This window comes from Colobus angolensis, unplaced genomic scaffold, assembly GCF_000951035.1.
Source record: "Colobus angolensis palliatus isolate OR3802 unplaced genomic scaffold, Cang.pa_1.0 Scaffold63, whole genome shotgun sequence".
NCBI classification, from domain to species: domain Eukaryota; kingdom Metazoa; phylum Chordata; class Mammalia; order Primates; family Cercopithecidae; genus Colobus; species Colobus angolensis.
This window is the reverse complement of record NW_012119932.1, coordinates 3,633,877-3,660,020: the sequence shown is the minus strand read 5'-3', so window position 1 is coordinate 3,660,020 and position 26,144 is coordinate 3,633,877. Positions and strand designations below refer to the sequence as shown.

Here is a 26,144-nt window from a genome sequence, read left to right as displayed (position 1 = left end):
ATTCTCAACACTCCTTCCCTGCTGCCCTTTTCACATACTCTTATCATTTTCTAACATAGCAGGTAACTCACCTAGTACACTTATCATCATTTATTCTCTGTACCACCCACCTCCCTGCACCATCCGGCCCCCACCGCCCCCCCTACACACCAACCACTAGCATCCACGAAGGGAGCAGCCTTCATCTATTTAATTCACTGATGCATCCCAAGCATCTAGAACAGTGTCCATCCCATAGTAGGTATTTGAAGGAAAATAGGCTTACATCAAAAATAAAACAAAAAAATGACCAGGCAAAGGTGGTTCACATCTGTAATCCCAGCACTTTGGGAAGCCAAGGCGGGTGGATCACTTGAGGTCAGGGGTGCAAGACCAGCCTGGCCAACATGGTGAAACCCCGTCTCTACTAAAAATACAAAAATTAGCCGGGTGTGGTGGTGCATACCTGGAATCCCAGCTACTTGGGAGGCTGAGGCAGGAGAGTGTGAATGGTTTGAACCCTGTAGGCAGAGGTTGCAGTGAGCCGAGATCACGCCACTTCACTCCAGTCTGGGTGACAGAGTGAGACTCCATCTTAAAACAAAACAAAACAAAACAAAACAAAAAACAAACAAACAAAAAAACCAAAACAAAACCCCCAAAAGTAAAAGGACAGTGAGGAAAACAAAGTGTGTTTGACAAACAAAGTCTGTTGTCAAACAATCAATAATGGCCATTACTTAAAGCAGAAAGCAATCATCAGGGTTGTTTTCTTTGTTTTTACATAACTTGGAAAACAGAAGCAACAGTGGAGGCTTCCCTGTAAGAGCCTTCTATTGATACTTCTAATTCTTTATTATCTACAGAATAAAGATTACTTAAAGTGGGTAAAAATATGAAAAGGCAATGAATAAGAATAAAAATAACTATGCCTTTTATAAAGGCATAGTAAAAGGAGACAAGAACAGCCAGATTCACTTATTAGCAGTGAAAGGAGAACGCAAAGTAAAACTATTTTTAAGTGAATAAATAAAAAGTGAGAAGGCTAAAACAATGCCCGTAGAAAGGAACAGATAAAAATGGAAACCGAGAAGCAATAATGAATTTTATAGAAAAATGTAACCCATTTAGTTGGTTTGGACACATAGCCTTTCTTGGTATACTGCTAATCTCTTTGACAGTTATCAATTTGTAATGCCTTTTGGAAATGAGAAAACTGTTTATTTTTGACATAGAAAATATTATTTTCAGCTAAATTTCATGTTGTATTTATCCTGTATGCTTCTATCTAATTAATCATATCAAAGCTCCAGATTATTTATGCAAGTACTGAGAGAATTATTCTCCGAGGAGCAGACCCTACATATTAAAAGAATGTTTTAAACTATTAATTTATAACATCACTGCCATCTGTTGGATCTGATCAGAATTAGAGTTCAAGTTATTCCAAGAAGAAAAAGGTTCAGTGTTTTTCACTTCCCTTTGGCAATGCTAACTAAATTTGGCCACTAGTAAACCATGAAAAAATTAGAATAAATGTTCAGAACTAATAAAGATTAGTATAAATGTTGGCTAGATAGTTTTCAAAAGATGCAATTATCTTAGGAAATAAAATGCAATTAACAAAATAAAAATATGAACAGTAATAACTACAATTATTTTAATACCTATAGAAAAGTGAGAACTGAAGTTTTGTTACAGTAAATGCATGATCATAAGTCCCTCCCTGATTCTTCATAATCCATGCTATCCCCATGGAGAACTGAGTTATTTCCCTAAATCTTAGAGACCCTTTTCTTTCCATTTCTTTGCTTTTTATTTTTTAATTTTTGTACCCCTTTTGACTTTCCATGACAGCAGTGACCCAAGAAAGTTCCAAATGTTAGCACATAGATGGTGACTAAAACAATTAATTGATTGATTACTGGCCCATTGCCAGCTTCTACAATACCAGAGACACAAAGCTCTTCCCCAGAAACTGTCTTGCTATTGTTTTCCCTATGGTCAGGACCGCACAAGGGAATATGAAATTGTAAGCAGTACACTCCAAAGGGACTCCACAAACAGATAGAATGCCCCCAAATTATATGGATGTGCATTTGAGCGCTTTGGGAACCTTAGAATGTCCTCGTTAATATATGGATGACTTGTCATTTTGTATTATCAGTATTAAACATTCTCTTCACTAACATAGAAATAAAGCATTGACTAATTTTAATACTTATTAGAATTATTCATGGAGTATCATGCCAAAGAATGCCATGCAATTTGTAGAGAAAACTTTAGAACGTATGCCACATACAGAACTTCACACAATGTTTCAAGAAAAGTCAATACTTCATCTAGTGCTTCAAGAAAAATAAGTGCTGCATTTACTCACAGTGACCGAAGTCCTTATCAGTCATTTCAGTACTGTCAGGGAGGGGCATGATCTGAAGTGATTTCCTGGAATGTTAAATTTCTCCAGCAGAAATAGAAAGCACTTTTCAAACCTTTTGAAAAATCTCTCTCCCATTCAGTAAATTTAGTGGGAAGGTAATGTATTTGTGTCTTTATTGTTACCATTTCTTTTATTCTATTGATTTTAGGCTAATGGTTATTCCTTAGAATTGCCTATATTTCATGGTGGAATGAAGGCTGAGTGCAGGGACTGACGATGGCCATTCTGAAGGGGGGACCATCTCTTAAAGTTAGCAAAATACAAACCACAAGTTTCACTTTTCCTTCTCCATCCCCGTACAGGAAGAGATGAAATAGCTAGACATGTGTCCCATCACCCTTTGAAAAACAAATGTTAACACCCTATTCTTAGAGCACACTTCTTGGCCAGTTACACAGACCCACTTACATAAGTAGTCCTGTCATTTAGAATACTTTTTACTAAAGAAGCATTGGCCATAGAGATAATCCACAGTGACTTACAAAATTAAAACGTAGTCCCATGAAAAATGCAAGTTCATGTTGTAGACTTGATGTACAGGTTCCACTTAATGTTGCTGAGGTTGTACAGCTATTGTCTTTGTTGCATAGGGTTTTTCGTTTTCGGAGAGTTCCATTTTCCCTTCTAACAACGCAAGGAACTGCGTCTTCATACTGACCCCTAGTGGCCATTTAGGAGGATGTTGGGGGAGGGGCAAAAAAGGTAAAGGAAGGACTGCTCTGTAGTTTAATGAAATGCACGTTAATTTAATTTGAAAGACTCTCCAGTGTACCTGAGATAATATTTTCAAAACATTTTTAAAAGATTCCGATCTGAAAATCATTTCAACATGGTGCTATTAGAGATAATATTCCACTGCTAAACGTGTGTTTAACAGATGCTTGCGTTTGACTTTGTCCCCTATTAAGGTATAGTCATTTACAAATGTTTTGACGCATTCGTTGTACCGGTAGCTGGACATCTTCTATCCTATATAACCAGATAGGATAAATGTAATACTCTTGGACAACATAACGTAAGAAATCTCATTGCTATTATGGTTAGAGTTGATTTTTTGCTCTTGACTTTGTATAATAGATTTTGTTTTACATTCTTATTTATATCACTTTGTTGCAAAATTCTAGATCATTTGAATTAGAATACTCACAATATGAGTATCTGGCAAGATAACATAGCTAATTTCATACCTTTTAAGGAGGTTTTGTTTTGTATTAAGGATGACCTCTGGAAGAACGTATTTAGCGTGTTACCTTAAAAGTCCTCTGGAATTATTAGATAAAATAAATGGGAGAAGTCCTCATGGTAAACCCGAGAATTATTCTTGCATTATTTCCGTCCAAGTTTACTGAGTGGATGCTTTTCATTTCTGCCCCTTAGAGCCTAGATTCCTCCCTGTCTGATGAAATCTTTTTTTTTTTTTTTTTTTTTTTTGAGACGGAGTGTCACTCTGTCGCCCAGGCTGGAATGCAGTGGCGCGATCTCGGCTCACTGCAAGCTCCGCCTCCTGGGTTCATGCCATTCTCCTGCCTCAGCCTCCCGAGTAGTTGGGACGATGGAATCTTATTCTAAACATTGGTTATACTGGATTGGAAAATTCATACTGAATTTGGAAAACACAGAATGAAAAGTTGAATTTTGCAATAGAACAAGTGGATTCCCCATCCCCATTTCATGTCAGTGGATGCCCACCTGACCTTGACCAACAGTTTGAATTTGATTAGCTACCGATTTTGTGAGGCCAAATGAATCCCATAAAATGTTCAATTAGAAAATTTTCCATGCTACTTTTATTACCTACAGTGCAGAGACTGATATTTGCATAACCTCTTTTTAAAGTTGCTAGTACTCTCTTTCAGGTTTAATTTCGAACATTACTGATTTTCAGAGGAAATCTTTATATTATGTGATTCCCCCCCTTTCAATTTGAAGCATACTTAAACCTATATAAGTTTATTTTTACCAACCCTTGACTTTTTATGTTAATCATTTCTCTTGATTTTTCTTCACTCTGGAAATGGTCCTTACCGCTCATTGATTACACTTGAGTGGAAAGGCTTGAGTAGGATTCCTGAGGAAACTGCCCCAGCTCTAGCCCTGCAGGTGTAGGAGATTTGGCTGTTTGGCTAAAAATTGTCTGAAAATGAAATTTTCCTGCACACACACAAGTTTTGCAATATGATCTTACGTTTACATGATCTGAAACTCTCTACCCCTGTGGCTCACTGAATGTTAAGAGGAGGATGATGATGTTGAAAGCTGACAGTTATGGGCCACGTACTGAGCTAAGTCCTTGAGTGGAATATATCATTAAATCCCAGAGCGGTCCTATGGGGGAAGGAATATTATTGTCATGCCCATTTTGCAGATGAGGAAACCAAGGCCCGGTGCTTACTTACAGTTCACAGAGATGGTCTGTTCTGTAGATCCCCAGGGAGCTGGCAGGAACTGAACCTCTTACTCTCCACCCTGGCAACTTTTATCTCATTCTTTCCTCATCAATGCCTCCAGGACCCTTAACTTCTCCACATTTTCCCCACCAGAAATTTCCCTTGTGCTGAAATTCATGATCTCTTTGAATTCCTCCAGACTGAATGGCCAGCACTCCTTGTACTCACTCCAGTAGGCACCTTTGGAGTCATCTTTCATCCCTTCCTTTCCCTTTCTCTTTGCTTCTGACCCTCCCTCCACCTTTTCCCCCTGGGTTCCTTTCACCAGTCTCCCCTCTCCTCCTCTCTGCTTCCTCTGCCTCCTCCTCTCTGCTTCCTCTGCCTCCTCTTCTTTCTCATTTTCCATTCCCTAAGGAATAATGTCCTAAAGCAAGGAAATTCTGTTGGTTTTTGTTTTCTTGAAAATACTATATTTTTTAAAGCTTAAGAGGTTGAAAAATGTAAAAAGTAATAAATTAAAGGTCAGAAAACCATGTTTTTTTTCCCCCCGGTCTCTGTTGATTAACTTACTTTTGAGCAAGTTTTAGTCTCTCTGCATCCTGTCTTTTTAAACTATGAAAGAAATGATCTACTGTATTTTGTGCATGTAAGCAATCGCCCCCTAACCGTATCACAGGGAGTCTGGAATCCAGCTTCCACTGGGGGCCAGATGTGATTCATCTTTATAGCTGTTATCATTGCATCCCTAAAGGTAGGGAACTTACCACCTTGAGTGCGGGGTTTTTTTTTTTCGGTTTGGTTTGGTTTTGAGGTTTTTTTTGGTAGTGATTCTACCATTATCTAGGTATTCTTTACCTGCTGCGCACTGTGCTAGGCTCTTGGGTACCATAGGAAAGGAACGTATCAGGCCTACATTTCAGTCAGGGAGGCCAGCAGTACATGAGTAATTTTAAAAAGATAATTGCAGAACTATTACAGTATAGGTAAACTTAAAACAGCATAATGTGGAGAGAGGACCATGGCCCCAGGTTAGGAAAGGGGCCTAGAGAACGATACATGGTTTGTCAAGGAAGGGCTCTCTGAAGAAGTAACATCTGAGCTGCTCAGAATAAACCAGTCCTGGCAAGCGCAGGGATTTTTTGTTTGTTTGTTTGTTTGCTGTCACACTAGAGCATTCGGCGTCCTCAGTATTTAGTTAAGAATATCAACAACATGGTATCTCTAATTACTTTGGGATTGTTTCCCTTGTCATTGACAGATATGTAAATAGGCTGATTTCCAGGCTAAACAGAAACATTTGGTAGCTGCAAAAGTCATTTATTATGAATATCCTAACTCCTTGACCGTCATTCCTATTTTATTAGGAGACAAGTCAGCCATGCAAAAGAGAGTTGTTCTTTGCTGATGGAAGATAGTTAATTACAAGTAGGGCATTCTAGCATTTGAAACAGAAGGTAGCATGTATGGAAGTGAAGTATTGTGATTGAACAGATAGGTCAATAAAGGCTCCGTGTCACTTGGGAGGAAATTACATTTGATTTCCCCAGACTTTGATTGACTGCCTCAAAATCGGTAGCAAAAACATGCACGCTCTTTGTGGAAGTGCTGGGGTAGCACTCGCTATTCTCTTTGCAGTCATGCTCTTCTCTTTGAGAAAGCATAATGTCACCGTGGCTGCAACATCAAAGCAAATTCTGAAAGTCTCAAAATGAAACCTGCTAAGGTGCATCAATATGATGTAATCAATTTGGTTTCACATATTTCCTAGCATTTTTTGGCATTTTTCTTATTTTGCTATAGATGCAAACACATTTTTTCCCCTGTGGCTAGGCTTTACTTTAATTACGTTAATTTTAAAACCTTCATTTTAATAATTGGTTCTCTCCTTTAATTGTGAAAAACTTCTTAAATAATATTTATTTAAAAGAAGAACGTTCTCTTGGCTAGTTTTGTCAATCCTGGAGTTCAGCCAGAGTTTGGGGCACATATACTAGCGTCCTGCAGCTGTGGAGCTGTGGTGGGATGATCCTTGTTCTGGACTCAGAAATCGACCAATTTAGCAAACACACTCCACTTCTTGGATCATTACCTTTGTTGAGAAACCGGCTGGAACAAGAGTCAGGAATTCTGTTGATAGCATTCCAAATCTGACTGTGACAACTGGGAGACCTGTTTATCATACCGTCCAGTGTTCCACCTGTCCAGACTTCCTGCAGCCGGCAAGGCTTAAAAATGCCAGCTCTGAGTCGCTGCTGCATACACACCGCCCCTGACCACTTGCAGCGTGTCTGCCACCAATATGTCTTCCTTGGTGTCACAGAACTCACGGAGACATATGAAAAGTCATGCTGGTGGGAATGGTTGTAATCACTGTTAACAAACAAGGTTCTTATTGCCAATATCACCATCTGTTCCATCGGGTTCCACATATTACCATGTATGTGGGCTCTGTTAAACAGATTTCTGTTCTGCCCAAGGTCACCCTTGATTCATGTTACCAGACTTTGCAGATGGGTTGAATGTGAACCTCAAATTGCAGCAAGGATTCAACTCTGAAAGGTACCAAATGGTGTCATCTGGTGCACACTCAAATAAACAGAGTCAACAATGTCTGCAAAGACAAAATAGAGATATCCCTTGATAAAAGAGATGAATATATTCCCAAGAAGTCTAAAGTGCAAATTTTTATTTCTTCAATACCATCTAAAACTTACCTCACTGTATAATTGGAGAAGCATGAGGGCAGGGAGGAAATGAACCAATTTCAAGAGCAGCTGTAAGTGATAAAACCGGAAATCCCAGTGTTGCTGGATCCTATCCCTTCTTGCAAACTTAAAGCTGAGCTAAGCACTTTCCCCCTCCCTCCTCCTCAATACCGGCAGTGGATTTCTGCTCACTCACCTTGAGTTGATTCGAGTCAATTAAAATATATTGATCTTCTCAGCACCGAAAATATAAATAAGACTCAAATATTACCTCTAAGAGGTATGTACCAGGTACAGACATAACAAGGAGGGAGTGATTAACAAGGAGGGCCATGATGGTCACAGATGACTTTGCAGAGGAAGGGACAGGTAAGCAGAAAGTGAAGAATGAGCTAGTGTTCTCCAGCCACAAGTGCCAGAGGGATGGCGAAGGGTGTTTGGGACAAAGGGGCCACCAGTGCAAAGACACAGACATGATGTCACACGATAGTTTTAGTGAGCCATAGATGCTATTTGTGTTTGAATTTTTCCTCAGTGATGTTCTTAGTGTCCTTTCTGTAAGTGCTCTTTTACTGTGGGGCTTGGGCATTTGATTGAAAAATCTGCTGAATTCCATTCATGAGTGCTGCAAAATAACATTTTTAAATTGTTACTCTCTTCTGATGTAAACATTTATGCCAGAACATCATATTTTTAAACAAAAAGAAATGTGTATATTTAGCACACAAATGCTCTGAGCTCACGTTAAAAAGCAATCCAGTTTGGGGATCCAGAAGTGCCTCCTTGAGGAAAAGACATATATGCTGAGCTGTGAACGAGGGCTGGGCATTGTCCTGGGGCAAGAGGATGTCAGGAAATGGGAACAGCACAGGGGAGCCCTAATGTGGGAAAGAGCCTGGCATTTTCCTGGCTGCAAGAGAAGCCTAGAGCACGGAGCAACAGGAAGAGTTGGCCTGGGGCGGGGGAGGGCAGGGGAGGGCGGGGGGGTGCATGGCGCTGGCATGAGAAGTGGGGGCCGCTTGTGTAAGGCCTCAGAGGCCATGTCAGAAATTTGGGGGTAGGCCAGGCATGGTGGCTCACTCCTGTAATTCCAGCACTTTTGGGAGGCCGAGGTGGCAGGATTGCTTGAGGCCAGGAGTTCAGGACTAGCCTAGGCAACATAGCAAGACTCCATCTCTAGAAAAATAATTTAAAAATAAAACAAAAAAGAAAAAGAAAAAATTGGGAACTTTATCATAAGCACTGGGAAACCGTGAAAGTTTAAGTAGGGGAGCAATATGGTTATAATTTTAAAACATCACTTTAGCTGTAAGACAGAGGAAGGACTGGAGAGGGTGAGGAGAGACCTCTTAGGAGATTGTTTATATCAACCCACAAGAGAGGGTGCTGAATTGGATTCTGTGGGAGGATGGAGAGAAGGGAGAGATTTGAGAAACATGGAGGAGGAAAATAGGCAGGAGTTGCTAATAGATTGATGTCACATGGCATGTCAAGCTTCACCTCTGTTTACATATATCAAATGATATAAACAGATGTTTTTATACATTCCCATATTTGTTTTTTAGTTTGTTTTTTTCCCAATTTACATTTTAAACTCTTACTTGATTAAACTCCAACTGGATGGAGACTAATGATAGTAAATATCAGAAAATATTTTCAAATTATTGTGATGACATATGGCCCTATAATTCTGGATTTTAAAACAAAGCAGTTTGACTTCCATCCCATTCATTTGGATAATGCTATACTATTTGGGAAACCGAAATGTGTTTTTAAAATATGACAGGCTGCAGCTTGTGTACAGGGAAAAATACAACAGAATGTCTGAGGTTTGAAATAAACAGAATTAATTCAATTCTTTTTTGTTTTTTAAACAAACAATTTTGTTTAAAAAGAATTTTGTTCAATTCTTTTTTGTTTTTTAAAGTACAAATTCTGCACTCTACTTCTACATATAAAATTAGCTTTTTCAAGGTAAGAATAATAGTTTAATTTTCCACCATAATAAGTTAATCTCAGTTATTCTTTTTAGACTTAGTGCTGCATATAGCAAATTATGGGCAGATATGTACATATAATGCAGGTTGTGCCAGCTGTGCCTGCACGATTCATCTTTCTGTGCTGGCATTTATGTTCAATTTAGTAAAAGCTATATTCCACTGTGTACTAGAATCTTTGGTTTTTTAAACAGCTAGGTTTTTATGCATTTCCCTTTACTGTCTCCATGAAGAGCAAAGAAAAGAGCAGAAGGTAGAGATATAAATGAACCAAGTCAAAACATGCCTTTGTAGAGGAGAAAAAAAGAAACAAAATCAAAGCAGAAAGGCTGAGTGTTCAGATAAACCTGATGTAAATTCCTGTATCTCCAGATCTAATTTTTCTTAGTTTCTTAGTTTACAAGACAAGTGAAAAAGATGATGTATGACCCTGAGAACTCCCTTAGTTTTCCAGAAACTCCCTGGTACACACAAAAGACAAAGTCTTTGAGAATTTATTGTATGCATTTACTTAAAATACTTCTGCCTCTATCCTGGATGCCATTGAAGTACCCTGCAATTGTATGCTTTTTCTTAACTCTCCAGGATGTTTTAAAAAGTGAACATTCTCAAGGAAAACCACCAAGTGACAAAGGAATCATGCATTTTGGCCAAGCCATGTTTACAATGATTAAAAAATACAAGGTATTCGGTTTAAGGGGCTGATTGCATTAAATACCTGAAAAATAAGTTAAAGGAAAAAATGATTTTTGAGGAGGTTACGTATATATTATTAATTAGAAAATATGTATAATTTAACATTTTTGCTGGCAGTTGTAAAAAGTATTCAATATTTCCATTGTAAAAATATGAGATGTTTCTGATAAACTAATATATTAGAACCTCCAACTTTTCCCTCTTTCATAAAAGCTAATGAACACCATGCCAATTAATAATAGGAGAGAAGATGAAAAGTGAAATTATCTTAAGAATGCTTATTTTATCCCCTAGGAAAGGAAATTAAATGCTGACCCCTGGGCTATTATAGTGAGTGATGCAAGGTCTTTGGATATTTTTGTAGAGGTAAATTTTGGTTCCATGTCATCTAACAAAATTTTAATTTTAAGGGACGTCATCCTAGAGAAGGAATGGGAGATATCAAAGAAGGGTTAAATGTACAAGGACTGGAGAATGAGTAGAAATGAAGCGAGGCTCTGCTTTTGCCTTTGTGGGATGTGGTGTGTTTGATGGACTGGTTTATATAAGCCAGGCTGGGAGGTGGTCCTGCGAGGGTGACACCAACTGAGCCCTTCATTCTCCAGAGCTGCTGTCCCTCTTCATTACATTCCTGCCCAGTCACTGTGGTTCAGTTTCTTTCAGAGCTGGTGCCACAGCCACAGCCTCCTTACACCTACGGCTACCAGTCTTTTTATGGAGATTTCATTTACCTCCTCTCTGATGGACGATTGTCATAACTTCTTTTCTTGAGATTGTGAGTCCTCCTTCACAATAAGCAAATTGAGGTGACAGTACCAAATTAAATTTAATTCATCACAATACAGGGTGATGGGCTGAATCATATAGCTTCAATTGTTTTTTTTAATTTTGGTTATTCTTATATAATCCTAAATGAAAAAAAGTGTCAAAAACGTGAAAGAGATGTTCATATTATTGACATCTCAAGTATTTTTACTGTCTTGACTTCTATTACTATAATGATTTAAATGGATTTTGAAAACAGAATTTTGGGTCTCCCTTTAAAACCAGGATGCTCTCTTTATCTTATTGCTTGGAACATCTCCTATTTATAGCACTTCCAAACATTGAAGAACATAGCTAAATTATCTCCCACTCATTAAAATGCTCTCATTTTTATTTTTACTACCTATGAACTTTAAACTGATTTAAAAACCAGGACAGCTGGTGTCTGGAGCCCTTCGACCCTGGCTTGATCTTGGAAGCTTAAGCAGGGTAGGGACTGGCTAGAACTTGGATGGGAGACTGCCTGGGAAAACCAGGTGCTCAAAAACAGGGGCTATTCTGTGCTCTTAAAAGAAGATACAGGTTACCTAATTGTGAAAAAATGTTAGTATATTAGTAGTAACTGTAGTCTTTTTATATTAGAGACAGGAAATTTAATAACTGAATATGCCTACATTACTAAAATTATCTATTGATATCCACATCATGACTTTGATCTTTAATGTTTAATTTGTAAAAGCAGTATTCTCATGCAGAATGATTTGCTGGTTCTGTTAACCTTTGCCTGCAGTTAACAACCTGATTTGAAGAAGAGGAAGACAGGCTAATGAATTTTAACTTAAATCAGGAGTTCCCATGCTCACTCATTCCTACTTTGTAAGGCTTTTGTTTCCTTAATTGGTAGGAATATGTTATCTTCAAGAAAACTTTCTAAGAATTTTATGGTTCATGTGTGGAATCATATAAGAGTTTCTTTCAATAGAATTTCCCGGTCTTATAAGTAAATAAAAATAATAATAATGGTTGTACCATTTTTTTAAGAAGTAGTAGTCATCTATTTCTGAGGTTTCTAAAAAGTAGTAATGATATATTTTTCCATAAACAAAAGCTGCACAAGTAGAAAAAGAATTATTTAAACTCATTAATAGCTCAAAATTTTCCAGACTCCGTTTAAATCACTAGTGCTCGATTCTGGGTTCACTGCATGGCAAATTAATTTATTTCTAAAATTGTATTTCTGTACTCATTTGTTTTAGCAGCTCAGTTGCATGCTCCAAAGATAATTTTTTGAATTCAGATGAATCACATTCATTTCTCCTTCATTTACTCAGCGCTGCTGCTGAAGCTGATGGTATTGATCCATTAATAAACGTCCTGTCTAGTAAACGAGATGGAGCCATTGCCAACGCTGCTACAGTATTAACGAACATGGCCATGCAGGAGCCCCTGCGCCTGAACATACAGAATCACGACATCATGCATGCTATCATCAGCCCACTGCGTTCTGCAAACACAGTCGTGCAGAGCAAAGCTGCTCTCGCTGTCGCTGCAACTGCGTGTGACGTTGAGGCCCGGACAGAGGTGAGGATTTTAATAACATGTGTTCTCTCATTTTTCTGGTTAGTACCTACTGGTGGATTCTTTTGAAACATTTTTAAGTGATTGAACCTACCTATCATTTAAGTCCTTCAAAACTAGTAAAACAGTGGAAAACAAATTGGCATTGTCTTTTCTTTTTTGGTTTATTAGCAAAGAAGGTGACCATGCCTTGTAAACCCAGCAATTCTGTTTCTAAGTATAAACCTAAGAGAATCTGTTGCCTCTGTGTACCAGCAAGCATTGTTTAAAATATCTAAACAACTGAAAACACACCGATTGTCCAATTGTTAAGAAAATGGATAATGCATTGTGCTGTAGCCATAAAACAGAATCTCATGTCAGTGAAAATCCACGAGCTACAGCCCCACATGTCAACAGAGATGAGTTCACAAGCATTATGCCAAGCAAAAACAAATTGTAGAAAAATACATACTTATGATTCCATTTTTGTAACATTCAAAAGGATGCAAAGCTAAGCACTATGCTGTTTTGGCATGCATACATATAAGTTAAAACTATAAAGAAAATTGAGGGAATGCTGAATCCGAAATTCAAGAAAGTGGTTGCTTCTGTAGGGAGAAAGGGGGGCATGTAATCGGGTAGAATTTCAGTGTCATTGAAATGGTCATCTCTTAAGCTGAATAGGAGACAAACAGGTGTGCTTTTTACTAGGACTCTTTAAATTATACATGTGGGTTATATGTACTCTTGTGTTTCTCTTATATTTCTTATTTTTAAAACATACAACTGCATTTTTCTGAAAATCTATTATATAAAAATGTCCTTGATAGTTTATGGTGATCCTATTAAATCTTCAGAAAAACTTTATTTAAAACTTTATTTAAACAAGTGCGGTGGCTCACGCTTGTTATCCCAGCACTTTGGGAGGCCGAGGAAGGTGGATTGCTTGAGGCCAGGAGTTCGAGGCCAGCCTTGGCAACATAGGGAGATCCACATCTCTACAAAAAGACTCTGCCTCCTTAAAGAATAAAAATACAACTGAACTTAAATCAACAAACATCTTTTTATTTTCTCAATTTTCTCACATTTTCATGTCACCATGGCACTCATGTGAACAGCCTGGGACTTTGTTCTTCTCTGTCCCATAAAATTAACAAAACCAACATTTATTGGGCATCTGCTATGTGCCAGTGCTAAGCACTTTACATGCATTTAAGCCTCATTTGAGATAGGTATGTTTGTAATCCCCATATTACAGATAAGGAAAATGAGGCTTAAAGAAATACGCTCAAAGCAGAGTTGGTAAGAGGCGAGTCAGGGATATGAGAACATATCTGGGTCTAGAGCCCATGCTTCACACTATGCTGTCTGCTCAAATAACTGCCTAATCTTTTTCTCCTGTCTCTTTGATCTCTATTCCGTCTCCCTTGTTTGTTCCCATTGACTCACTTCATTTGTGATCACCCACTCAGGTAGTGGTAGGCACCAGATATGTATTTACCAACTACTGCATGCCAGGTGCTCTGCTGCGTATCAGGACCACAGTGACAAACAAGGGTCCTGTTTATACCTCCATGCAGCCTGCAGGGGCACCCACCTAATTCCTGGAATATGCGGGAGACCCTTTACTTTTTTCCCTCCCCTCTTATTCCCCTTACTGGCTCCAGGCTGATCTTTCTAACCTGTGACCCTGGTCACAGCATTGCACATCCTCAATGGGAACATTAAGTTGCTCAGTGCCATCTGCAGGGCCCCTCGTGACCTGCACCTGCCTACCTAAAGGTGTAAGCTCCAACTCTGTCCAGGTGGAACTCTTCACTCCAAAAATGCCACACTGCTTGTAATTATGTCAGAATGCTCTGCTCTCACAGCTATACCTGCTTGATTTCTCTGCTTTCTCCCTTTTCCCCCACCTGATAAATTCCTATTTCTCCTTCAAAATCCAGCTCTACCCTCCTGTCCCCTAGGAGGCCTTTCTTCAGTTTTCAAACTAGGGTGCATCTTTCTCTATGCTCCCATTGCAACTTTTGTCTTCCTTTTTTGAATGTTATGGTTCTGTGTAAACGACTACAAGCTCCTTGAGACTTTAGGGAAGGGAACTGAGATTCCCTGTGTTCATGTCATTAATGTATACCTGGCACATAATATATGCTGAATGAACAGTTGTTAAATGAATGAGTGAACATATAAATGGAGGAATTAATGAATAAATTAAATATGTGCCTAAAAGACATGTGGTGTTAGATTACTATCTCATATTATACCTTATGCTTGCTAAGCATAAGGATGCTTCAAGTGAACTTTCTAAGCTGTCCAAGTAATGTGTGATAACACGTAAGCCCCACCAGGGCCCCTGTGTTTGCGATGAGAGTGACTGAAAGTGGAACAGATTCCACGGGGATCTTGCCTTAGGATACTACACATTCAAGCTGGTAGAATAAGAACATTCTTTTTATCCTCCAGGTGCATAGATAATGCAGCATTACATTTTAGACATGAGACAAGAACTCTGCCCAATCTTTTTTTTCTGATTGGAATAATTTTATACGTGAGTGATGTCTTTTAATAATGTAATTAATGGAGTTCTATCCAATTCTTTTCTTTTTCTTCTCCTCTTCAGTCCTTTAAGAAATGAAGAGAAGACACTGTATGGATAGCAAAGATGGGCCTTTCCCTGGAGAATTGCTTGAGTGTTGCTTTGGCTGTGGTGCTGACTTAGTGGCCATGCACAGTGACGTGGGGGGTCCTGGCTGGCATCGGTTCATGCGGCCTCAACCTTAGGGACTGTGTTAACTTCCTATTGCCACTGTAACAAATGACCACCACTTAGTAGCTTAAAGCCATGCAAATCCAATATCATATGGTTGGGGAGGTCAGAAGTCTGAAGCTGTGTCTGATGTCCTTGCCCTTTCAGCTTCCAGGGGCTTCTCACGTTGCTTGGCTTGTGACCCTCCTTGGATCTTCGAAGTGTGTCACTGCAACCTCTGCTTCCATCATGTCTCTTTTTTCTGCTTCCAGCACCTTCTGTCTCCCTCTTGTAAAGATCCTTGTGATTACACTGAACCCTCCTGGCTAATCCAGTATAATCTCCCCATCTCAAGACCCTTAATCATCTCTGCAGAGTCCCTTCCAGGGATGCGGACATCTTTGGGGGCCCCTTATTCTGTCTATCACAGAGCCAAATGAACAGTCAGTGTTCAGGAGCAAAGTGAATAAGCATCGGGCATCCCACATGTGGGCAGTGAGAGGATAGACTCCTGCTGCAGTCCCCGTCCCACGTAAAATCAGGATGACCTCCCTGGGATACTTTCCTGGGGCCCAAAAACCGGGCTCCTGCGTGTAAGGGTTTGCAATAGATTTTTCCCCACTGAATTTAAGAAACCTAAAGATAGACACATTCTAAAGCATTTTTACATAGTTAAAACTTTTTAGCAATCAAATAATGAGATTTTTTTCAGAAGCACAAATAGTTTACATTCTACACTCTCAATATGTAACATTTTGGTTTCTGCTTTTAGTTAAGAAATTCTGGTGGGTTGGAGCCCCTGGTAGAGCTGCTACGCTCCAAGAATGATGAAGTGAGGAAGCACGCCAGTTGGGCAGTGATGGTCTGTGCTGGTGACGAGCTGACGGCCAATGAATTATGCAGGCTCGGGTGAGTGGGTGCCATCTCAAGTTTCTGGCTCAGATGAAGAGCATAAGATGGAGAGGCACACTCTTCAGGTCCAGAGAATTCCAAGCCAGGTCTCCGCTGCTCTCTCAGTCCACAGAAGCTCTGCATGTCCCCAGGGCATGCCTTGGCCTGGAGGCAGAGGGGTCCCCATTCATCGCATCTGAACGCTCCCTCACTGCCCTTGAAAAAAACACCTTCAATATTTTTTCTAACCCCTTTATCTTGATGAATGCTTCTCTTTTACTTTCTTCTGCTACTGCCAAACAAATTCTATTTGTCTCCCAACTTTCAAGGCTAAAATTAAATGGGCAAGCTGTGTCTACCACCTCTATTTCTTTCCCACCCATCTCAAACTTTCACCAGAAGTCCACATTTCACCACCCTCACCAATCAGTTCTGTTGACCAAAAGCAGATGAGTTTGTTGCCTTTAACACATCAGCGAACAGGGTTTTAAGTTTCATTTCGTTTCTTTCTTTCTTCTTTCTTTCTTTCTTTCTCTCTCTCTCTCTCGCTCTTTCTTTCTTTCTTTCCTTCCTTCCTTCCTTCCTTCCTTCTTTCTTTCTTTTGCCTTCCTTCCTTCCTTCCTTCCTTCCTTCCTTCCTTCCTTCCTCTTTCTTTCTTCTTTCTTTCTTTTTTCTTTTCTTCCTTTTTTTCCTTCGTTTTTTTGGCAGAGTCTTGCTCTGTTGCCCAGGCTAAAGTGCAATGGTGTAATCTCAACTCACTGCAACCTCTGCCTCCTGGGTTCGCAATTCTGCTGTCTCAGCCTCCCGAGTAGCTGGGATTACTTTTTTGTATTTTTAATAGAGATGAGGTTTTGCCATGTTAGCCAGGCTGGTCTCGAACTCATGACCTCAAGTAATCAGCCCACCTCAGCCTCCCAAAGTGCTGGGATTACAGGCATGAGCCATTACATCCAGCCCCAGGTTTTAAGTTTCTGTAGACAGGTTTCATTTATTAATTTCTAAACATTTGGATTCTTTGCATATATTGTCCAGTTAGATGAAAAAGTTGAGGTCCAATACTAATTTTGCTTTTAGATGAACAAAGAACTTTTTCCCCCAAAAGCGTCCTTTTCACCTGTTTGAACATGAGTTACTACTTGGCATATGTATCCTTAAGAAGGGCAGATTTGCCTTTATAATTCTGTCAGTATTACTTTATCTAAGAGGGTGGGGGAGGCTTTAAGCTCCATCTCCATTCTTCCTTCAGGGTCTGAAGTCAGTACATAAATGGAGACTCAGTATTCAATGGCTTGTATAAATCGAGTAATGCTTTTTGCTTTTATTGACAGGGCTTTAGATATCCTTGAAGAAGTTAACCTATCAGGAACTCGGAAAAATAAATTCAGTGAGGCAGCTTATAATAAGTTGCTCAACAACAATCTTTCCCTGAAATACAGCCAGACTGGCTATTTGTCATCAAGTAACATAATTAACGATGGATTCTATGATTATGGTCGGGTAAGTGACAGCACTTATTTGCAGTTTAGTATGTACAATAATAATTTGTCTTTAATCCTGATGCCATTACATTGCGATTTCATAATCACCTAATGTAATTTATATTTTTACAGGCAGAAACTTGAAAATCAGCACTTTATTCTTAACTTTAGTTATAAGATTTTGCATTTTTTTGTTCAGTTTTAACTAGAATCTGCTTACTTGTAATTAAATCAGCTTGCTCGTGGCAGTCTCAAGTTTCAGATAAGACACAAAAGAAGAGCTGGTTGGGCATGGTGATGCATACCTGTAGCCCCAGCTATTCAGGGGGCTGAAGCAGGAGGATTACTTGAGACCAAGAGCCAGGAGTTTGAGGCTACAGTGCACTATGGTTGTGCCTGTGAATAGACATTGCACTCCAGCCCAGGCAGCATAGCAAGACCCTGTCAAAAAAAAAAGTACAAAAGAAGGAGCAGGTGACATGGCTCATGCCTCTAATCCCAGAACATTGGGAGTCTGAGGGAGGAGAATCACTTGAGGCAGGAGTTTGAGATCAACCTGGGGAACATAGTGAGACCCTGTCTCTATAAAAAACTTTAAAACATTAGCTGGGTATGGTGGCATGTATCTGTAGTCTGATCTACTCAGGAGGAGTTAGGAGGATGACTTGAGCCCCGAGTTTGAGGATGCAGTGAGCTATGATCACACCACTGCCCTCCAACCTGTCTTTTTTAAAAAGAAGTAGCATTCAAAATTTGGGGGTTCTATTATTTCTATTACATGAATGTTGAGAGAAGTGAGAAGCCAGAAATTAAAATATTGAGGACCCTTTTTATATGATTGGTTTAGTCAGTATTTTCTACTTCTTCTGGAAACCAAAAGCAATGAGGAGAATGGGGAAAATGTTAAAAACCCACAAATCCCATTTTAAGCAAAACTAGGAAGCAGATATGATCTGCAGACTTCAAAAAATGTTAAGGGTTGCCAAAAGCTCCCAAGATGAAGCAGAAGCTGTGCAGGAAGAAAAAAGAAAAGGAAAAAAATATATCACAGAGAGGAACAAGGGAGCTAGAGATGGCAGAGCTCAGAAAGCAAGCACAACTAACACTGTATACTTCCTAAGGTCACGGGAAAACTCAGAAGTGCAAAAGCTGTAAGTGTGGTTTGCCAGGCAGGTGCAAGAACTCAGGACACGGGGAGTGAGGCTGACAGCAGAAGCCTTCTTGGACCAATTTGGTTCCAAGAAGCAGAGGAGACAGGGCCATAAGTCACATCACTGAGCCCCGGTTGCAGGAAGCACTCAATCGTGGTAGTGGAGAACTAGAGAAAATTTGAATAATTCAAAACAGCTTGCCTAAAACTTGACTCTTACTCTCCCTTCTGCCTCCCCCACCTCCTGCCATCACTGCTGTACCCTGTAACACACATAAACCACTAAGAAATCGCTCCCAGGAAGCCCATCTCCTTCAATGATAATAATTTTAAAAGAATGTTGCAGCACAAAGCAGCTTTAAGAAAACCAACGTGGGGCTGAATGCGGTGACTCACGCCTGTAATCCCAGCACTTTGGGAGGCAGAGGTAGGCAGATCATGAGGTCAGGAGATAGAGACCATCCTGGCTAACACGGTGAGACCCCGTCGCTACTAAAAATACAAAAATTAGCCGGCCATGGAGACGCATGCCTGTAATCCCAACTACTCAAGAGGCTGAGGCAGGAGAATCACTTGAACCCTGGAGGCAGAGGTTGCAGTGAGCTGAGATGGCACAATTGCACTCCAGCCTGGGCAACACAGTGAGACTCCATCTCAAAAAAAGGAAAAAAAAAAAAAAAAGAGAGAGAGAGAGAGAGAAATGAGAGGCGCCATAGAGGGAGAAGAGAGCAGGGAGAGGCAGGATGAGGGGCTCTGAAATGCTGGGGATCCCTGAGGTGGTGGGCAGTTGCAATTTTAGAAGTTGTGGTCAGGTGGGTCTCACTGAGGGGGTGATCATTTCCAAGCCAAAACTTGCAGGAGGTGAGGGCCTTAGTCCCGGGCAAATCTTGGGCTGGGGAAGTCCTGGGCAAATCTGGGGTTATTTTCTAGGCAGAGGAAACAACAAGTGCAAGTGCCATGAGGTGAATATATGCTTGGCATGTGCTAGGAGCAGCAGGAAGGCCGGTGCAGCTAGAGCTGGGCTAGCAAAGTGGGAGGAGAGCAGACCGGAGACCAGAGAGCTAACGAAGGCCAAGTCATGTGAGTCCTGGAGAACATTGGAAGGATGTGGCCTTTACTCTGAATGGAACAGGATCCACGGCAGGTCCTGGGCAGAAGAATGACAGGATCGGTCTTATTTTAAAAGGCTCACTTTTGCCTTCTTTCCAAAGAACCATGAAACGTATCTTGGATGAGAAAGGGATTCAACTATAACTTAATTGGAAAAAGATCTCAAAAGTGATCTAGTCTAGTCCTCTTCCTCCAGGCTGGTGAAACTGCCTGCACAGGGCTTTGTCTAGCCTACTTTTAGATACACTCAACACTTTTAGTCATCTGTTCCAGTATTCAGTTACTTTTGCAGGAGGCCAGTTCTCCCTTAGGTATATAGATGGATTTGCCAATCCAAATACTTCCAGGGGCCAAGATGATAATGATGGGATGAAACAGCTGAGTGTAAAGCAATCAAGATGATAAGGAACTGGATCTGTCCTGCCCAAAGGCAAGAACATCCACAAGCTTCAGGTTCCTATTTCTAATTTTATGTATGTATATTGTACATGTGTGTGTATGTGTGTGTGAAATGAGACAGCGCAAACAGCTGAGAACATATTCTGTCTGTTTTCATTTTCAAAAATATGACCCATGCAGATACTACTTTTTGGTCCTTAAATTATCTTACAGAAAAATCCTGGCACCAAACTGTTGCCTTTGAAGGAGCTCTGCTTACAAGAACCAAGTGACCTACGGGCTGTACTCTTAATCAACAGTAAATCTGATGTGTGAGTCTTTGCAGGGAGAGGGGAAGCAGGGAAGCACATATTGCTTGTTGTTATTGTTTCTCCATCAACACGTGAATATGCGAAGATTCCCAGACTCTTTTCTCCTGTATCTAGCACCTCCATGAAAACAAACACCGGCTCATAAACTCATAGCCTGACATGGAATAACCATGAAATAGCCACCACTGCAAATCAATGTGCTCTCTGCTCTCTCTTTGACTCCATACTGCCAGTCAGTTTCAAGTGTGTTCTGAAGTCAAGGCCTCTTACCATGGAGTCATTGAAGAAAGTATAAATAGCAGCAAACTGAGATGAATCCTGTTTACAGTTCTCCAGGACTATGTGCTGGAGTACAGTTACCACCCAACATTTTTCTTCTGAAATAAGAAGTAAATGGTAGAGCTAAAAATTAAAGCTTCCATGGTCTTCTTTAAAATGATCATGGCCGGGCACAGTGGCTCATGCCTGTAATCCCAGCACTTTGGGAGGTGGAGGCAGGCAGATCACAAGGTCAGGAGATCAAGGCCAACATGGTGAAACCCTGTCTCTACTAAAAAATACAAAAATTAGTTGGGTGTGGTGGCACACACCTGTAATCCCAGCTACTCAGGAGGCTGAGGCAGGAGAATCGCTTGAACCCGGGAGGCAGAGGTTGCAGTGAGCTGAGATTGCACTGCCACTGCTCTCTAGGCTGGCAGCAGAGTGAGATTCCGTCTCAAAAAAAAAAAAAAATAGAGAGAGATCATGTATATCTATATATCCATATAGTATTTATGTGATACATTTTATACAAATAATTTCTGTTCTAGCTTATGAAAGGCTTTATAATAGTCTTTCTGCAGTGGCTCACACCTATAATCCCAACACTTTGTGAGGTTGATACAGGCAGATCCTTTGAGCTCAGGAGTTTGAGACCAGCTTGGACAGCACGGTGAAACCCCAGCTATACAAAAACTACAAAAATTAGCCGGGTATGGTGGTGCATGCCTGTAATCCCAGCCACTTGGGCGACTGAGGTGGAAGGATCGCTTGAGCTCTGGAGGTCAAGGCTGCAGTGAGCCATAATCGCACCACTGCACCACAGCCTGGGCGACAGAGTGAGATCCTATCTCAAAGAACAAACAAAGAAAAAGTAACTTCTCCTTTATACTTCAAAAATAGTATGTCACTGTTAAAAGTCAGCTCCAGGCCAGGCTCGGTGGCTCACGCCTGTAATCCCAGCACTTTGGGAGGCCGAGGTGGGTGGATCATGAGGTCAGGAGATCAAGACCATCTTGGCTAACACGATGAAACCCCATCTCTACTAAAAATACAAAAAATTAGCCAGGCATGGTGGCAGGCGCCTGTAGTCCCAGCTACATGGGAAGCTGAGGTCGGAGAATGGCGTGAACCCAGGAGGCAGAGCTTGCAGTGAGCGAGATCGCGCCACTGCACTCCAGCCTGGGCAACAGAGCGAGACTCTGTCTCAAAAAAAAAAAAAAGAAAGAAAAAAAGTCAGCTCCAGTTATGACTTTTGGAAAAAAATCTGTTTTGTGGACTAAAACCATAATCTATTGAAAAATAGATGATTTTAATCTCTATATAATTTTAAATGTGTAAACTTTTAGTTCTCCACCTTCATCTATGGAAGATAAATCAGATGTTGGTTATGGACGAAGTATTTCTTCTTCATCTTCCTTAAGAAGATCAAGTAAAGAAAAGACCAAGTAAGAAAATGATGTTTTATCTATATGCAAATAACTTTCCCTTTAATTTGAGTGTGAAAAAATGTTTTAGATTTTAGATTAGGGTGACTTGGTTTTTATTCTTCTTATGGCAATACAGTTGCACAATTGCCTTTCACATTGCTATAGGAAAGATCTCTGGAATGGGAGCCAGGAAATCTGCTTTCACATTCGATTTCGCCCTGTGGACCTGCAGTGATTTGGGCCACATGACTTAGCGTCTGTGTGGGTTTCCTTTCCTTAGCTGTGGATGAAATAATGCCGGGTTCCTGGCTTCATGATGGGGAAAGGAATCAAATCTTATAATGAAATAAAAATTGTATAATGAAGTAAAGATGCCTTGTAAGCTCTAAATGCAAATGTAATGTATTGTTATTTTCCATATGATTGAAATTGGTTGTGGTTTTTTTTCAAATGACAAGAAAAAATAGTTATCATTTTAGTGCTGGATTTGGATCTCCCATAGAAGACAAATCGGAGCCAGCTTCTGGACGAAATACTGTTCTCAGCAAAAGCGCCACCAAAGAAAAAGGATGGAGGTAAGGAAGTGTCCTGAGTTTCTCATTACCCAGCCAGACTGGTGGAAGGGAGGGGTGGCTCTTCAATAGGAAGCTTTCTTCTAACATCACTGTGTTGAACCAGGCAAGACTCATGAGATGAAATTAAAAAGGAACTTGATTTTTGTCTCTTACCATCTCTTTGAAACTTACCTGGAGAGAATTGTCTTCTGTCTCTGGCCAAAAACTCGGGTCACTTGGATCACTTGTAGGAACAACAGAGTCCTACAGTCGCTTTAATTAAAACATGACAACAGGGACAGCAGTCTTGAGACAGCCCTTTGAAAGCCCAACCCTGGGTAACCAACTTGGTGTGAGGGTTTCTGCCTCCCGCTGCTGCCTTTTGCAGGTGGGGAACCCCACACCCAGGTGTGTGGTCCTACCCTCTCTCCTCCCGCCCCACTTTTGCTTCCACAGCCCTCCCTGCTTCCCTCACTGTCTCTGACTCTCCATGGGAAAAGGGACGAGGAGGAGGAGAGGCAAATAGGGCAATGCTCTTACTTGGTTGGGACAATTGTAATGTCCTTTTAAGGTCTGTGCATTTTTTTTTTTCCCTGAGGTGGAGTCTTCCTCTGTCGCCCAGGCTGGAGTGCAGTGGCACCATCTCCTATCTTGGCTCACTGCAACCTCTGCCTCCCGGGTTCAAGCAATTCTCCTGCCTCAGCCTCCTGAGTAGCTAGGATTACAGGTGTGAGCCACCATGCTTAGCTAATTTTTGTATTTTTACTAGAGACGGGGTTTCACCCTGTTGGCCAGGCTGGTCTCGAACTCCTGACCTCGTGATCTGTCTGCCTTGGCCTCCCAAAGTGCTGGGATTACAGGCATGAGCCACCCTGCTTGGCCCTACGTGTTTACATATTTTTAAAACATACTTCTCCCGTGAGAACTTTCCTGGATTCTTTGAAAAACTGTATTGAGTTATGGTAGACTTAAGCCTGTGAGGGCCATGGTGGCATTGGAGGCTGTGGAGAGCGGATACCAGACCCCTGCTTTCCAAGGAGGCTGGGCCCCGGGTCTCCCAAGGCGTAGGCAGTGGTTTGCCTCCTCCTTAGCCTGCTTTATCTTCTTCTGCTCTGACTTTCTTCTCTGTTGTTACAGTCTCTGCTGCTCAATATTCTCATCACTGCTTCTCATCTGCTCCTGTGGTTCCAGTTCCATAGCTTCTGCTTGCTCTCTCCTCCCCTTCCCTGTCCTTCCCTTCCTTCCCTTCCCTTCCCTTCCCTCCAGCTTCCCTCTCCTTCTCTTCCCTCTGCTTCTTTGTCCTTCCCCTCCTTCCCCTTACCTGTTCTTCTCTTCTCTTCCCTTCCCTTCTCTCTTCTTTCTCCCCTTCCTTCCCATTCCCTGACCTACCCTCTTCTCTCTCCTTCCCTTTCCTCTCCTCTCCTTCCTTTCCTTCCCCCCTCCTTCCTTTCTCTCCCCTTTCCTTCGCTTTCCCTTCCCTTTCCTTCCCTTCCCTCTTTCCCTTCTCTCTCCTCTCCTTGCTTTTCCTTCCCACCCCTTCCCTCCCCTCCCCCTCCTTTCTTTCCTTCCCCTCTCTTCCCTTCCCTGTTCTTCCCTTCCCTCCTCTCTCCCTTCCTTTCCCTGTTCTTCTCTCTTCCCTTCCCTTCCCTTCTCTCCCCTTACTTCCCATTCCCTGACCTACTCTCTTCTCTCTCCTTTCCTTTCTTCTCCTCTCCTTCCTTTCCCTCCTTGCTCCTTCCTTTCTCTCCCCTTTCCTTCCCTTTCCCTCCCCACTCCTGCCCTTCCCTCGCCTCTCTTTCCTTCCCTCCCCTCTCTTTCCCTTCCCTCCCCTCTCTTTCCCTTCCCTCTCCTCTCCTTTCCTTCCCTTCCCTTCCCTTCCCTGTTATTCCCTTCCCTCTTCTCTCTTTCCCTTTTCTCCTCTCTCCTTCCCTTCCCTCATCTCTCCTTCCCTTTCCTTTCCTTTCCATTCCTGGTCCTTCTCTTTTCTTTGTTTTGCTCTGCCCTACCCTTTGGCCTCTCTGAGCTTCTCCCCACTGGACTAAAAGCTCCTCAAGAACAAGGACATGTTCTTATTTGAACAATTTCTTTTCATCCCCTGTATTTAGTGCAGTGCCTGACTGGCACTCACAGGTATTCACATTTATTCAAAAGAACAGAAATCCAAACTTTGGCAGGAAAAGGTTATTTCTGACAAGTTCCACACTTGTAAACGATGCATCTGGAGCAAATAGGTTACCTTCTCTTTATCTCTGTTTCCTCATCCATAAAACTGAAATAAAAATAGAACTGTTTTTCATAGTGCTGTTGTAAGCCTCAAGTAAGTCACTACGTGTGAAATGCTTAGCGCAGTGCCTGGCACATGGTAAACAGTCAACAAATGTCAGCTCCTGTTGCTATTATTATTGTTGTAATAAGCAGTTGCAAGGAGCCAAAACCCACTCCAACTGTACAAGGATATAAAGGAATTCAGTGCAGGGATGCAGAGGGTCCTCAATGGGACAGGTGACAACTGCAGGGCCCGCCCATCTCTCTTCCTCTTTCTCTTTCTCCCTCCACCTGCATGGTAACTTACATGCACTTGCTTCCTTGCTTGCTTTTTTTTAACGGCCTCACCTCTAACTGTAGCTTGCATGTGGCCTTGGTTTGCTAAGGGACCAAATCTGGCCCCAATTCCAAAACAGCCTTCCAGTTCAAAAGCCTGGCAGCAATCAAGTACAATCTCTCTCTGTCTCTTCGTGCATTTTCAGGAAACTCAATCTCATTTTCACAGGCCATCCGGAACATTGGCTGCCTCTGAAACAAGTGTTCCCCTTTAGTCTACCCAGTTATGGCCCTGGGAAAGACTCAGCCTTCTGCTGCCTTGCTAGGGACAGGCCACTTGACTGATGAGCAGCCACAGGACCCTGTTGTACATGTAGTCCCTCAATCAAAGCGCACCTTTCCCTCTGGTCCTCACCCAGACGGGTGAACACATCAGCTTTCATCTTTAATTCTTCTGCTCTTCTTGGCTTTTTAAAATTGTCTTATTTTTCTTACAGCTCAATCTGGTTCTTAATCCTAAACCTTTTGGGCAATCCTTCTGGGTGGGAACTCACTTTGTGTACTTGCAAATATCAAGCTGCTAATCTTCACACAGCTATAGTTTGCTTTATTGTGATATTTGACACTGACATTTTCCGTAACACTGTGAAGCAATCACATCTTGATCTCATTAGATCCATGTCACTTTGTTCTATGGATAAATCCCTTCTTTTTTGGCCCTTGGTGCTATCTTTTCATCCTTTGCAA

At 41.2% G+C, this 26,144-nt stretch overlaps 1 protein-coding gene across 4 annotated transcripts in view; it reads left to right on the top strand.

The window, feature by feature from the left end:
* Positions 1–26,144, top strand: part of ARMC3 (armadillo repeat containing 3) — a 126,287-nt gene that overhangs the window by 73,814 nt on the left and 26,329 nt on the right. For 3 of the 4 annotated variants that reach the window (XM_011963844.1, XM_011963841.1, XM_011963843.1), the window contains 6 exons: positions 12,301–12,550; positions 16,048–16,184; positions 17,495–17,663; positions 20,517–20,614; positions 22,222–22,320; positions 22,761–22,877. In XM_011963844.1, coding sequence (XP_011819234.1) covers positions 12,301–12,550; positions 16,048–16,184; positions 17,495–17,663; positions 20,517–20,614; positions 22,222–22,320; positions 22,761–22,877 — 870 coding nt within the window. The remainder of the gene's footprint in view (positions 1–12,300; positions 12,551–16,047; positions 16,185–17,494; positions 17,664–20,516; positions 20,615–22,221; positions 22,321–22,760; positions 22,878–26,144) is intronic. The other variant, XM_011963842.1, reaches the window with a different exon arrangement.